The sequence below is a fragment of the Aethina tumida genome, chromosome 1 (genome assembly GCF_024364675.1).
Source record: "Aethina tumida isolate Nest 87 chromosome 1, icAetTumi1.1, whole genome shotgun sequence".
Classification (NCBI taxonomy): Eukaryota; Metazoa; Arthropoda; class Insecta; order Coleoptera; family Nitidulidae; genus Aethina; species Aethina tumida.
Window position 1 is genome coordinate 69,874,430 of NC_065435.1, and position 14,172 is coordinate 69,888,601.

At 29.3% G+C, this 14,172-nt stretch overlaps 2 protein-coding genes across 5 annotated transcripts in view; one reads left to right on the top strand and one right to left on the bottom strand.

The window, feature by feature from the left end:
* LOC109608862 (calmodulin-beta) overlaps window positions 1-14,172 on the top strand; it is a 91,501-nt gene that overhangs the window by 61,949 nt on the left and 15,380 nt on the right. The gene's annotated exons all lie outside the window — the stretch shown is intronic.
* Window positions 445-11,140, bottom strand: LOC109608863 (troponin C). Its single transcript, XM_020025418.2, has 6 exons — window positions 11,014-11,140; window positions 8,983-9,013; window positions 8,067-8,210; window positions 3,160-3,279; window positions 2,388-2,519; window positions 445-570 (listed from the first exon to the last, which is right to left on the bottom strand). The coding sequence occupies exons 1-6, from the start codon at window positions 11,014-11,016 to the stop codon at window positions 542-544; spliced, it is 459 nt and encodes a 152-aa protein (XP_019880977.2). The 5' UTR covers window positions 11,017-11,140; the 3' UTR covers window positions 445-541.

Here is a 14,172-nt window from a genome sequence, read left to right on the forward strand (position 1 = left end):
TTAACCATTACGTAGCACTCAAGTTTAAGTAGATTTAGGTCATGTGGTTTAACTTGAACCCTCGTTATTTGGTGGACGTATCCATCAAAGTTTCTAACAGGGACAAAGACACGCCGAAAATTGATAGTAGCAATATCCTCGAGTTGGCAGAAATGTAAATGTAACCTGCTAGATTTAATATCATTGTTCCGCTAAATCAGGAACAAACTGGAACCCACATACATGGATTAGCGTCTGGAACCGAACAGGAACGTGTTATCATTGTCGTTTGTGAACGATCTCAATTATTCCGGTGTGGAGACAGTTCACAATACGGTATTCCCATTGAAGTCGCGAATGTGCGTGCTAATTCCGTATTTGGGGAATGTTAGAATTGGGAAGCATCGAACGTGTATTATTGTTTGTATTCAATTTCGTTGCATGTGTATGAATGAAACTGGGTCGTCTATTTTACGTCTTTATTGTGAAACTAATACAATAATCAGTAACAAGATTGATTTATTAAAAACATTTATAAAAGGTATGTGGTGTTTGTGGCTGATTAGTCGCCAGTCATCATCTCCATGAATTCTGAAACAATATAAAAATTTTATTAAACCGTGCAGAATCAACGGGTATTCAGTCATGTAGTTGGAGGTTTACATGATGAAAATTTTGCGTCCGAGCTTGTGAATAGGACCGGTATGAATGGGAAGCTAATTTCAAAGTTATTGTAGGTAATCGATTAATTAGGGAGATAGTTTGTTCCCAAAAGGCTTTGTATTAATTTAATTGCTGGCGAGTAATATTCACATTGCCAAAAGACAAATTATATGTGATTTTACTAAATGCTGATTTTAATGAATACGTCGACAAACTTTAACATTGATTACATCAAGTTTTCAAAATTTTACAAAAAATATTTGTGTTGTGTCACAAATTAAAAATGAAGTCTAGATTTAACATTAAAAAGTGCCTTTTCTTAAATTTCTACTAATTTTTATATAAAAATTGAAAATATCATCTTACTTATAGTTGTGATAAAAAGTGATATATATTTTAATTATAACTTTTAAATATTGTCAACTAAGTTTCTGAGTTTAAATTGTCCTTATTTTTAATATATTTAAATATGACAAATAAATATATAAAAAATAAAGAAATTTAAAAAAGTATAAGTAAAAAATATTTCATTCCATAATTTTTTTGAACCTATTGACAAATATTAAAATGATGAATATGGATATAAACAAATATTAATAATAATAAATAATTTTTAGCCGCGAGATGACTGAATTAATGATTTTCAAAAAGCTGTTGATAAAATAAAAATAAAAAACATAATTAGTCTACACGTTGTGTTTGAATCCAAAAAAAAAAAAAAAATGAACAAGAAATTACTTACAAAATGTTTTAATATTTGTATGATTTATAAATTTTAAATTTATAAAAAATTTGGTATTTATAAACCATCTTAATGTTAATAAATCTCAAATAAATTTATAAATTCATAAATTTAAATTGATCTAAAAATAGCAAAACTATTTTAATCAATTGAAAAATTTTACATAAGTTACCCAGTAAAAATGAAAAAAAAAAATTTGTTTCTAATATATGACAAAATAAAACTAATACATAAATATAAAAATAATAAATCAAATGTATATTTTTTCATGAAGAGTCGATAAATCTTAAAATTTATTTCAAATCAAAAAAAAAAAAAATAGAAAATATATGTTTTACAAACGTCAATTTAACACAAAAAGTGATACTAAACATCTGACAATTAAACCATTGAATCCGACACAATATACAGAATTGAAATTGAATAATGTGTTTATTATGTACACTTATTTTTTAAGTCTTTCTCATATTTTTTTAAGAGAGAACAAATACTTTTAAACTTTATAATTTAAAAGACATTTACTGACAATGTTTATATGTCTCTCCTTATTTTCTACACTTAAAGTGACAGCTGGATAAATTTATTAGATTCTAAAATAAACTTTTGGCATCCGGAAACCTTTATGAATTGTAAAAAATAGTCTATTCAATTTTAAATTTTTCTAGATGTTCATGTTATAAAATTTTTAATATATTATATAATATTAATGTTGATATTGTAATAAAAAGCATAATTAGAATCGTAGTTATTCAATGTGCAAAATTTTGGTGCAGTTTTTATATGATATATGTATATATCTATTATTTATAAATAATAAAGTTAAAAAAAAAAATAAATTAAATATTATAAAATTTGTAATAAAACCAAATTAGCAGAGATACAGGCAAATTGCTTCGGAATCATTAAAATTGAAATATTTGCATTATTATCATAAATTTATATCTTAACGCTAATCGTGTCTCCCCCGAATCCGAATTGACGGAATCTGACACAATAAGCTCACCTTCGAAATCGACTGTGCCTGAGGAGTCGGAATCGATTTCGGCGATCATTTCGTTCAGTTGATCTGAAGTCAGTTGATCGTCTAATGCCGCCAAGATCTCTCTGAGACTCGATGTCGGGATGTAACCGTTTCCTGTAAACACATAAAATCAATACTTGCATTACCTATATCGCATTTCATTTTGGTAATTAACGACGTTCATCCGGAACGAAGTTCCTTGAGCGTAAATAGTTAAGGGTACAATGAGAGTTAACAGATGTGAAAAACGTAACTGTGTGCAGTAAATCTTTCCCCGCGCCGTCTTCATTAAAACATTCACGACGGTGTTACACAATGGAAATTCACACTACAAAGTGTTTAGTTTATGTTGTGGCTCATGAATAATACACGATAAGAAGTAACGATAGCAGTTGAAAGCTTTGGTCGTGAAAGTCATAAACATTACCTACATACATGGTAATTGGCGTAGGTTTCTGTAACATTACTGCACCCAAACTATTAAACATCGGACCAATAAGAAAAGAAATCAATTTTAATCTTTGTTGATAGTTTCGCCAGAACGTAAAAGCCCAATTACGGTCAAAAAAACACATTAGCATCGATCCGTGTGTTTTTTTTTTATGTAAAACATGTTTACAAACTAGTGTAACAAAATACAAGGAAAATCGTAAATGGAAAATTGTTGTACAAAAATTGATTCGACTATAAATCATCAGTTCTAAAGGTTTTAAAATAATTAACCCAATTAAAAAAGAATTTCGTTTCACTTTACCTTCTTTATCGTACAATCTGAAGGCTTCTTTTAGTTCCTTTTGAAGGGCCTCATCATCCTCGTTCTCCAAAAAGTGGGCGGCGACACGGCAGAAAGAATCGAAGTCTAATTGGCCGCTTTCTGCAAAATGTATCGAGTATTAGACGAGATTGGCAAAATTAAACTGCTTACGTTGCGAAAATACAAAAAGAAAATTTAAGCATGTTCCATTAATTAAAGGAATTATTACTTGGAAACTGTAGCTCTTAAATGATAAGATAAGAACAACAGAGTGGGTAATTTGCACTCCACAGGAAAATTTTATTTTCAAATTACGATGTTTATTGCAACAACTTGCTGTAATTTTTATTTTTTAATTATAATTATCTTTAACGTAATGTTTAACACAAAATATATTAAGTATATAAAGAACAAATAACAGTCTCCCCTTATTGAGTTCTTAATATAATGATGACCAACAACCTACTCACTCAAAAGTGAACAGGATGTGCCGACACTAAAAGAAAATCGAACGAAAATCACAAATCCGTAAACATCAAAGTTGCTAACAAATTCAGAGGCATAGTGCCCATCAAATTTTGTTCGTATCCATTGCACTTAACTTTATGACTGCTCCATTAGACTTTTCTGTAGCGCCATTTCGCATAATCGAATTTAAAGCACCTTCCTAATAGCAAAACATAAACAGTACAGTATTGCATCTTAAATATGTTGTATCACGAGAGAAATGACCGAATTCCGCTGCCAAAATATGTTACCGTTTCGTGGGCGGTTATGGTCGGTAACTGGAAACTTTGTTTTCGGTTTGCCCGTAACGATACAATAGAACTGACATAAATATCGGATCCACACCCACTTGGGTGCATTTAAATACAAATGGAAAAACAATCATGAAACGGGAATGCGGCAGGAATGTCTTGCTAAATGTAGAATGGTTTCCTGGATTTAGAACGTTTGAAATTGTTTGAACTGACATCGAACTGGTAACAGCTGTGTTTTGAATAATCACTCGAGTCAAAATATGTACAAGAATCAATTTATTCAAATTGTATGACTTGGCAGAGTGTTCGATAATGGTAATATTTTAATTTTAAGTAATTACATTTCGAACAAGGGGTTTTAGAATTGTCAATCACTCGTGAACTCTTGACATTCACCGAACATCAATTAGGTAATTGATTACCGTCGATACTGTGTGTTTATTTCATTCGAAAAGGGCGAAGCTACAGGAAACAAAAACATTTGAAATAAACAATCATTACAGTACTTCGAAGCGGAAATTTATGGCCAGTTATTTTTCCTTTTGTTTGAATGAAACAAAGTTTCCATGAACGTGTATGATACTGCTATGCAAATGTACAAAATGGTCAATTAATATTATTCACGTGACTTAACTAGAAGAACGATTCACATGAAAGTTACATTCTTTGTTCATTCAAAGAATGCATACAGTAGAAAACGTTTGCCTAACCAAATAAATAAATTGACGTACAAATTTGTTCGCTTTTATTTATAAAGTTTAAAATAAAATTATTGGATTAGTTCAAACAATTTGATTTTCAGCTTGTTTGTTAATTTTAATTAAAATTGAAACACAAAGATACAAAGTTAAATTTTAACTAAAAAATAAATATATAAAAACATTTTTCAGCACAATAATTTTTATGGTAAATTAAAAACACTATGTACGATTTTGTTTTATAAAATATTTATAAATATTTATTATTTATATTTTTAATATTCGATATTATAATTAAAAGTTAACAAAGTTATCTTTTGTTTAACAATTTAAATTTAAATTGAAACAAAGTTCATTACTAACACTTTTTATAGTATATAAAATATTTTTTGAACTGTACACTTTATGCAGGGTTTTTTTTTTCAGTAGAATGTTACATTAAAATAATGGAATTAAAGCTAAAATTTATATTTTAAATCACTGTTATCGTCCTTTCGTATGTTTATTTATTTAATAATTTATTTAATTTGCATTTATTAAATTGTGTGCATTTAAATTTAATTTAAATAAAATTAAATTTCTGAATTGAACAACAATAAATTTTAAATGCAAATATTAGTATTATATTAACTTTAATTATCAAGTTTATTAATGTGTCAAGTTACACGTAGCTCATGATATTAAAAAATATGATTTTAAAACAAAAGTATTCTGAAAAGTAACACACGATTACATATTTTTATTTTATTTTTTATTTTTCAATTGTTGAAATTATATTCTTATTTTATATTATTAATTTGCTTTTTTTAAGAATGTATTAATTAAAACTAAATATTCTTTTATAAATTATAAATTTTCTAATTCTTTATCGTGGGTTAATATTAATTAATATTCACTGAAAGGATAAATGATATTAAAAAATATTGTCAATTTAACACAGAAAAATACCAATTTAGTATCTAAATTGGCAAAATGTATTAACATAGCTGATAACAATCAGCAAAAATTATTTGTGTTCAGATAAAAAATGTAAAATTAAAATAAAGGAATGAAAATTAAAAATTATACTTTTGTTTTAAATGTTTGTATTAAATAATATTTCATTTAGTTTATTCATTTAATAATTCATTTAATTTATTGAATGAATGAGTCCATTCAAAATTATTTTGAATAAAATTTGATTTCTGAATTGAGCAATAATGAATAGTTTTAATTATTAAGTGAACAGGATTTTAAAACAGAAAATTTCTTTAAAGCTACATACATACAATTAAATAATTGCAATAGGATTCCAAAATAGAAATACCGAATTACAATAAATACATTCTCTTAAATAATCATTAGAGTAGTAACGCTCGATTTACCCTAATAACTGTGGTTTCGAATTTATCACAAACCCACAATCATAAATTACCAAAACGAACGTCGAACGAAAACCGATTGTATATGTATTTCGAACTATTATTACACTTGCTAATTTATATTGTTCTAAGGGTTGATCGATTGCTAAAACTACTGACCGGAAGAAACTTTACTACAGATCCCGTAATAAATTGACTCCGAATGCAATTATAAATACAATTCCCGAATTGGGGATTTAATATTAATTAATAACTCATTTAAAATGAATTGATGGCTTAAAAACGTTTAAAATTATTAATCACTTGAACATTTATGTTTAGTCGTCATCATTGTTACATGGACTGCATATTTCACACAAGTGAGCCGAAATTAGTACCATTCGCAACACATTGTTTCAATTAGTCTCGAGAGTGATTAATTGGGTCGCTTCAATATTCTCTACAATTTGCTAGCGATGATTTTTTTAGTGTCAATTTGTGAGTGTAGAATTAGATTTATCTGTCACAATTTCAATAGAAAATAAATGAATTAATAGTGTTTAACTGTCCAAGTCAGTCAGTGGTAGTCTACGTCTTTAACTAAACCTACTTTTTCATTCATGTGTTTGAGTAATTACCCCAAAAATGGAACAACCCACCCACATTCACTTTTAATTATCGTTGGGCAAAGAACACTCCAGACCTAATGTGGCTTTGGCCAGAACATTCGCCTCAAAGCCAAATTAAATAAAAACTTATCATCGTATATTTCTTATAATGAAAAAAGCTTTCGTGTAATGGCCACTCGATTTTCACACGCAACGGGGATATTTCCACTGTTCGGTATCATGAATTCTCCAGGGTTTTTCTGTTAAAAACTGCTTTGCCGTATTAACTCCGGGCCTATTAAATGTCACAACTAGAATTACTGTTGCTCGTGGCCGAAATGAGTCGATATGTTTAACAATATCAGAATGGCTCGTTTAAAATCGGGACTAAACGATTTGTTAATGAACGAAACGCGAATTTTATACAAACTGTGAAAACCTTTCAACAATTTTGTGTATATTTTTTTCATCCCCCAAACGACTCGGATGATCGAGGAAAATGTCGATTTGCAGACGTAATTTTCACTCGCTCTCTGCACCTTCCCAAAAATATCTCAGCGACAATGAAAGGAGTTAAATAAAACAAACGGGAGCACTCTCCTCTTTTCATCCGATCTAAAGCTTCCAAGCGGTTGTTTTAGGATTCGGCAAAGCCTAATTGTTGTTTTAGTGTCTACAATTCGAATGTAACAGACAGTCTTATTTATTATTAGTATTATTATTTTTATTATCTTTGTTTCAGGATCAAAGTCTGTTGAGAAATTGGTTGGTTTTTACTCGTATTTCCAAGAATATCAAAATCGATTTTAATGTTTTATCAGTCGTGGAAAAGGAGCTTACACTTTCGCAGAAATATCTCCCTTACACGGAAAAACGCTAAGCGTAACAAGACTGGAGTTTCACCCTCAAAGCTTCCGGAAACACCTTTGCATTTCCTTAATTGTTGCTTAAGGGTTTATTTAGGAATTTCCGTGTTCTATAAAAATTGAAGTCGTGGGATGTACAACTTTAAGAATCCTGAACAATAACTGAAACGGGAACTTGTTTATAAGTTTGAATGTGACTTTTTTCTATAGACTACGTAATTTATTACTCATGTAGCCATAAAAGAAAAATAATACTAACAATAAACTTTATATTGGCGTGCTTTTCAGTTTATAGTGCGTACTATAAATAACTTGGAAGCAGTAAAATAAAAATGGCATTAACTAACATATTCTAAAAATACTCCCCATAGTTTCTGGTTAGATTAATTGACGGAAGAAACTTTTGTTATTGATCTTTGTGAGCGATAAGTGTACACTTGATCGCATCTAATATTAATGTGCGCTCCAGTTTGTTTTGCCTTCAAATGCTGAAATTTGTGATAAATTATTTAAAAAAATTCGAATGCCTAATATCTAATCGTTAATCACAGTCTCAGTATTATTTTATAACGAAATCAAAAATTATTGGTTGATTATTCGATTTAATTATTAATTGGGTTTGGATTCTACTTACGTTCTGGGTCTTCTCCTTCCAAAAGAGCTTCCAATTCGCTGTCGTCGTAAGTGTGACCCAAAGTGGTTAAAATTGTGCGGACTTTCTCCTTTTCAATTCTTCCTTTCTTGCTTGAGTCAAACATGGAGAACGCCCTCTTAAGAACTGATAAAATTATAGTTATTAATTAAAGGCCTGGTAAATGTGAATTATAACAATCGTTGGTTGGTTTCTCGGTGTTTCCCAAAAATGGGATTTATTCAAATAATTCCAAAAATTATTGCCATTTAAGGCGGTACAAATAAACAAAAATAAAGAATGAGAACTGAAAAACTCCGGAATGTAATTTGTCCTAAGCAATTTTCGTTATTGGGTCCCTCGCACAAGTTAAACATTTATTTTCCGCCGAAAAGCTAATTAGGACCTGACCTCGGGATATGACTGGAAATCGACATAAAATATGGTCGGCAAATTTAAAATAAACGCGACAATTTAACGCGCCATAAATTAGGAACGTTGAGAAATTATAAAAATTCATCGCGACATTTTTGCTGAAAAGTTGTATTTTTGTATACATCTGGCGCCCGAATTCCTCTATGACTAATATAAAGTCGCATAAATTACTCCTTTCCTTTATTACAGCCGTTCTAAATTTACACGAGGAAAAACAATCTGTTCTATCGTTCGATAAAATGTTCTATCTCAACATCACCTGATGTTATAATCCAAAAACAATGATTCGAGGTACGAATTAGTAAGGACGTATTTAGCAAAACGGATCCGACACACGGAAGTGAAAGTTTTCATTAGTTAAAAGGGTAGTTTATTAAACATGTACGCGCCGTAAAAATTCAATTAAGTCTTATTATTTATTCAACACGACGAGAAACACATAATGACCTCTAATAATGAACATTATAACGTGAATTTTACTTACGGTTCACTTGCTCCTGATCAATAACATCGGCCTAAAAAATAAAAAAAAACTGTATCAAAAGTCTTTTAATTAAAAAAAAAAACAAAAAATAATTTTTGAAATATAAGAGAAATGGAAAAATTAACTCATCTGAGCTTTAAATCCCATACAAAATATTTTAAAACTCAGACATTCGACTGGATCTGATTTTTAATCAAATGAATAATTTTCAGATAATATAAAATTCACTTTCTTTTGACCACAACTTAATAATATATGCACTATAATATGCAATTTAAAATTACCATGGTCGGCTCAGAATTGATTTACCACACGAACCCGAACGAAATTGTCGGATAATGTGAGTAATAAGCTGAAATTAAGTTGTAAATATTGTATTGGCATCACTTTGACACTTCAGAAAGAATATATTTTACGGTTATGCTAAATATTTGATCAAATTCAATAATATATTATAATGTAAACCAGTTCGACTGTCCTGAATTAACTATTAATAAAATAGAAAATTTCATCTGTCCTAAATAAAGTATTGGTGATAAAGTAGAGTTTTAATGGAGTAAATAATCGGTTCACATTATTAAAATGATCGAAAAACGGCTGTTTTAGTAACCAATCACGTGGCGTCGTATAAATATTTATCTTCTAATGATAATTCACACCTCAATACGAAAATAAACTATTAGCGTAAGTGTTTCTAATCGAAATTCCAATTGATTTCGTGGAACATAAATAAATATGTTTTTTAAGGACGTGAATTGCTAAATTCGATTCTGACAAGTGATGGATTTATATTCCGACGAGGAATTTTTAATTACGTATATTTGTGTATTGAAAGGAAATAGTTTAGTATAACACCTCCAAATAAACAAGATTATAAATCTATCATGTCAAAATTAATTAATTAGTTAGTAAAAATTGTTAATAGATTTATTTCAAATCATGCCTTTTGCTATTACCATAATTAATAATCTTTTAATTATATAATATTCATTTTTTTAATTAATTAATTTTATAATCAATTAATTTTAAACTAAAAATAATTAATAAAACAATTTTAAATAAAAAAATTTAAAATATAAAATTTAAATAAAATACTACACTAAGCTTATTTTAAAAATATTGGAATTTAATTAAATTATTAAATGTTTTAATAAATTTTTTATTTAAATTATATATATTCGTAAAAAAGAGAATTTTTAAAGAGTATAATATCAATTATTTATCAATTGCAGTAATTATTACAATTGGTTCTTAATGGTTGCTTATTTATTTGTATGTATTTATTAATGTTATTATGTTTCTTAAATTATATATGAAATAATATAATATTGTCTGGTGGTATTAAAAATAGTTTATATTGTTAATTTAGTATCAAGAAAAACACAAATTTTTCAAATGTGTTGAAACTACGAAATAATCTTTTTATTAGTTGTATTTTCTATTTTTACTAAAGTTATTGAATTTTATCAGAAAACTTCAAAAAATATATAAAATGATAAAATATATGATTATGTTTTCATTATTTTAATATATATTATTTGTAAAGGAAATCCTGATAATATATTTATTAATAATTTTCGAATATTCATTCATGTAGTCTATAGAAATGTATTTTAATAAAAATATGGAATATAAAAGAATTCATTGAATAGTTTTACCAACATAAATTCATATTTTGTGATTAAATTAATTAAGTTAAAAATATGGTGCACATACATCAACATCAAACAGTAATGAACATGTACATATAAACGACACCTTTCAGTAAAATAAATTAAAATCATTTATAATTGCAAATTAATTAAATAATGCATTCCGGACGCGACTGCAAAATGTAATTTTGAAATGATAGTCACGTGCTTTCGCACCGATCAGAATTCACCGAACCACAATTCAGGCGATAATCCAATTTTTGATAACACTGCACAACGCAACAATCCACAAAGGGCACTCGAGGGACGTAACGGGCCGCCGGCGAATGAATTCCATTCGGTGCACACAAATCAGAAATAGTGTTAAAGTGCAACTAACCATTTTGTTGTTACTTTTTGTAAAGGAGTCCCGCAGGTGGATGACACAATAAAGACTATCGCACCAACTCGCATCCAGATTATATACCTTGGGGTTTCAAATACACCCGCATAAGATATGATTTTATATTTAGACGAGGTAGCAATCGACTATACTCCATTTCGATGCAGATCGGCTGGATGTTTATTCCACTAATCGCACGTTCGTTTCAGCATCGAGTCTGCGGGCTGAAAACACGCTGTATACTAAAATTAAATAAGCTAGAAGCAAATGATTTTAAAACACTATTTGTCGTTTTAAATTTTGCTTCAACAAACAGTCCTGAAGACTTTGCAGAGAGTACCAATACATCCTTGTTCTTCTTGACTCTTCGAGAAGACTGAACCTTAACTTCTCTATTAGTATTAAAATTTATTGCAAAATGTAAACTTATTTAATAACTGACTACTCAACTAACAACCAATTTGAATAACCAAATGATCAGTCGACTGAAATCAATTGGACAACGATGGTCAATACGACTTGTTTACTTAAATAAATATCATACGACTAATTTCACTTGTCAATCGAACAGTCGGATTTCATACATCAGTTGCATCGTCAGTTGTTAGAAGTGGTATTTATCAATTGGATGATTAGCCATTAGTCGTGTCACATAACCATATTATTTAGTCTTTTAAAAACCGACTAGGTTTATATGTTGATCGGTCAATCTTATCACTAGTAAAATACATTTCGTGTTTGTTGATTCATAGGTGTTAAACATAATTAAGGAAAGCAAACAAAAACTTGTCCAATCACTAATATACATCTCAAATTGAAATAGTTTATAATTGGTTGGGCGTTTGACGTTGTGTGAACGTTCAATATCAATATTCCCTTCCATATTCGAATTGTGTTCCATTAATGTTATTGCATCGACAATCTCACAGATTCGATAAATTCGAGGAAGCCACATACTACAAAGAGCTCAAGATAAGAACGATCTTTTATTTCGTGTCTGGTTCAAAGAGAGATTGGAATGGGAATCGTGAAAAATTAAGATTATATAGGATGCAGGAGAAATTGTTTCAGTGAAGCGCATTTTGTCCTAATGTTCATTTAATCAAGGTAAAAACGTAAGACATTTTTTCCTAACTGATAAAATTAAAAAAAAAAATTAATTTTATTATACAATGACCACCTCATCTCCTTTTTTACTCTATATTTATGGTTGCTATAAGTTTTTGTTGATAAACTATATTTGGCCAACAAAAATTATGTATTCGACTATGTATTGGGCTAAAAATATTTTCATGATTACTCAGTGCATGATTTAAAATTAGAACTATTACAATTTTAACAATGGGTTTAAGAATAGATCTCGTGAATGAACTTAAAATATATAAACAACAGAAACTTATTATAGTCAACAATTTGATTAGCGCATAAACCAATAATGTTTTTTATCAAGAAAGTCTTGAATCCTTAAAAACATAAATAACCCGTACAGTTTTTCTTACGTTAACATAACATTAGATATTCAAATGCATGCACTAAATCCATGCTAATACCGGTAAAAATGTATGTATGCTAACACCTATTGATCGAAAAACATTTAGTGCCCTGCTGGAAATTGGATTGAGCGCTTCACGAAACATATTATTTTTAAAGTAAACTAGGTTTTATGCAAGAATCAACGATGGAATTCAAAAAGGTCTTGTGAATATTAAATCTATTTGCTTCTTAGTCAAAACACCACGAAATTAATTGGTTTCAAGAAATAAAAATTATTTGTTAATTGACAGAAATCAACCAGAAATGTTCTGAAACTATAATTATACGGAATGCAACAGCACTTAGTTAAAGTAGATGTAGACACAGACATAAATTGCTTCTGGTACAAACTTATGGAACTAAAATACAGCCGGTCGTTTCTTACACTGATTATTTAACGGTCCTTTCGGGTTTTCCGTATCTTGGCAAACGGCTAATCGCAACGTTCACTAATGATTTTCATTATCCCAGGCGTGATATTATTTTGGCAGCACATTTAACATATTAGCGTGGCGAACCCCTTTGAACTACCAGAATAGCATTTGATACTAGTCGGCTCTAATGAGCGTCAATGTACGAGTATTATGTGGTTTGTCTGTTGGATTAACTTCGGATGTTTCTTGGAAATTCAGCAAATATCCCTCCTAATATTCGACTTCTATAGAACGTCTGTTATGCGGAAATTTATAGAATAATCACTATCATATCAATATTTGCAAACTGAACCAGTTCTGTGATGTTTCTTAAAAAATCCATATCCGGTAATTTTGATCTCTCTGACTCCTATCGATCAGGAAGGCCAATAATATTAGACAAGGATATGCTAAGGGCAGAAGTGGAAGCAAATCCGTGTCAAACAATCCAAGAGTTGTTAAACACCCTTAACCAATTTTGGTCGACCATACAGTAACATTTACAGTAGATTGGAAAAATAAGAAGTGCAGGTGTTTGGATTCCCTATAATCTGTCCGAAAAGAACAAAGCCAACCTATCCATCACATGTATTGGGCTTCAACGGCGCCATACATAGCTGTTTTTGTACGTTTGATCACTGAAGACGAAAAGTGGGTAATACATGATAATCCAAAACCCAAAAGTCAGTGGCTCTCTTCAAATGAATCACCACGAAATATTGCGAAGCCAGGTTTACATCCCAAAAGGGCGCTTCTGTGTCTTTGGTGGGGTATTGTTTCAGTGCTGAAACCTTGACAAACTGTTAATGCAGATCTTTATTGTAAACAACTGGAGTGAAGCAATTTTTAATCAAATAATATCCGGCGATTGTCAACAGAAGACGTTATTCTGCAACACGATAATGCAAGACACAATATACAAGATGAGCACTAGAAAACATTAATAAAAAAAATGTCTAAAATGGTAAAATCAATTGATTTTTATCGGTTCGAGATTGAAAATTTATACACTAGATGTCAAAAAGTTGTTAATAACGACTGTGATTATATTATTGATTAAAAATAAAAACTATTAAAAATTTATTCGTTTGAATTTAATGTAAGCTATCTTTATTATACTCTATACTTTCCGGTCCCCCTAAAAAAGTATAAAGTATAATTTGAATTAGAAAGGATTAAAAAGGATTTTTGAATATAAAATTATAATTTA

What these genes read in the sequence shown, in the direction of transcription:
- LOC109608863 (XM_020025418.2), bottom strand. An exon ending in TGATCAGGAGCAAGTGAACC is followed by an intron (nt 8,211 to 8,982) that starts GTAAGTAAAATT and finishes TAATTTTATCAG; the next exon opens with TTCTTAAGAGGGCGTTCTCC. An exon ending in GGAAGGAGAAGACCCAGAAC is followed by an intron (nt 3,280 to 8,066) that starts GTAAGTAGAATC and finishes TACATTTTGCAG; the next exon opens with AAAGCGGCCAATTAGACTTC.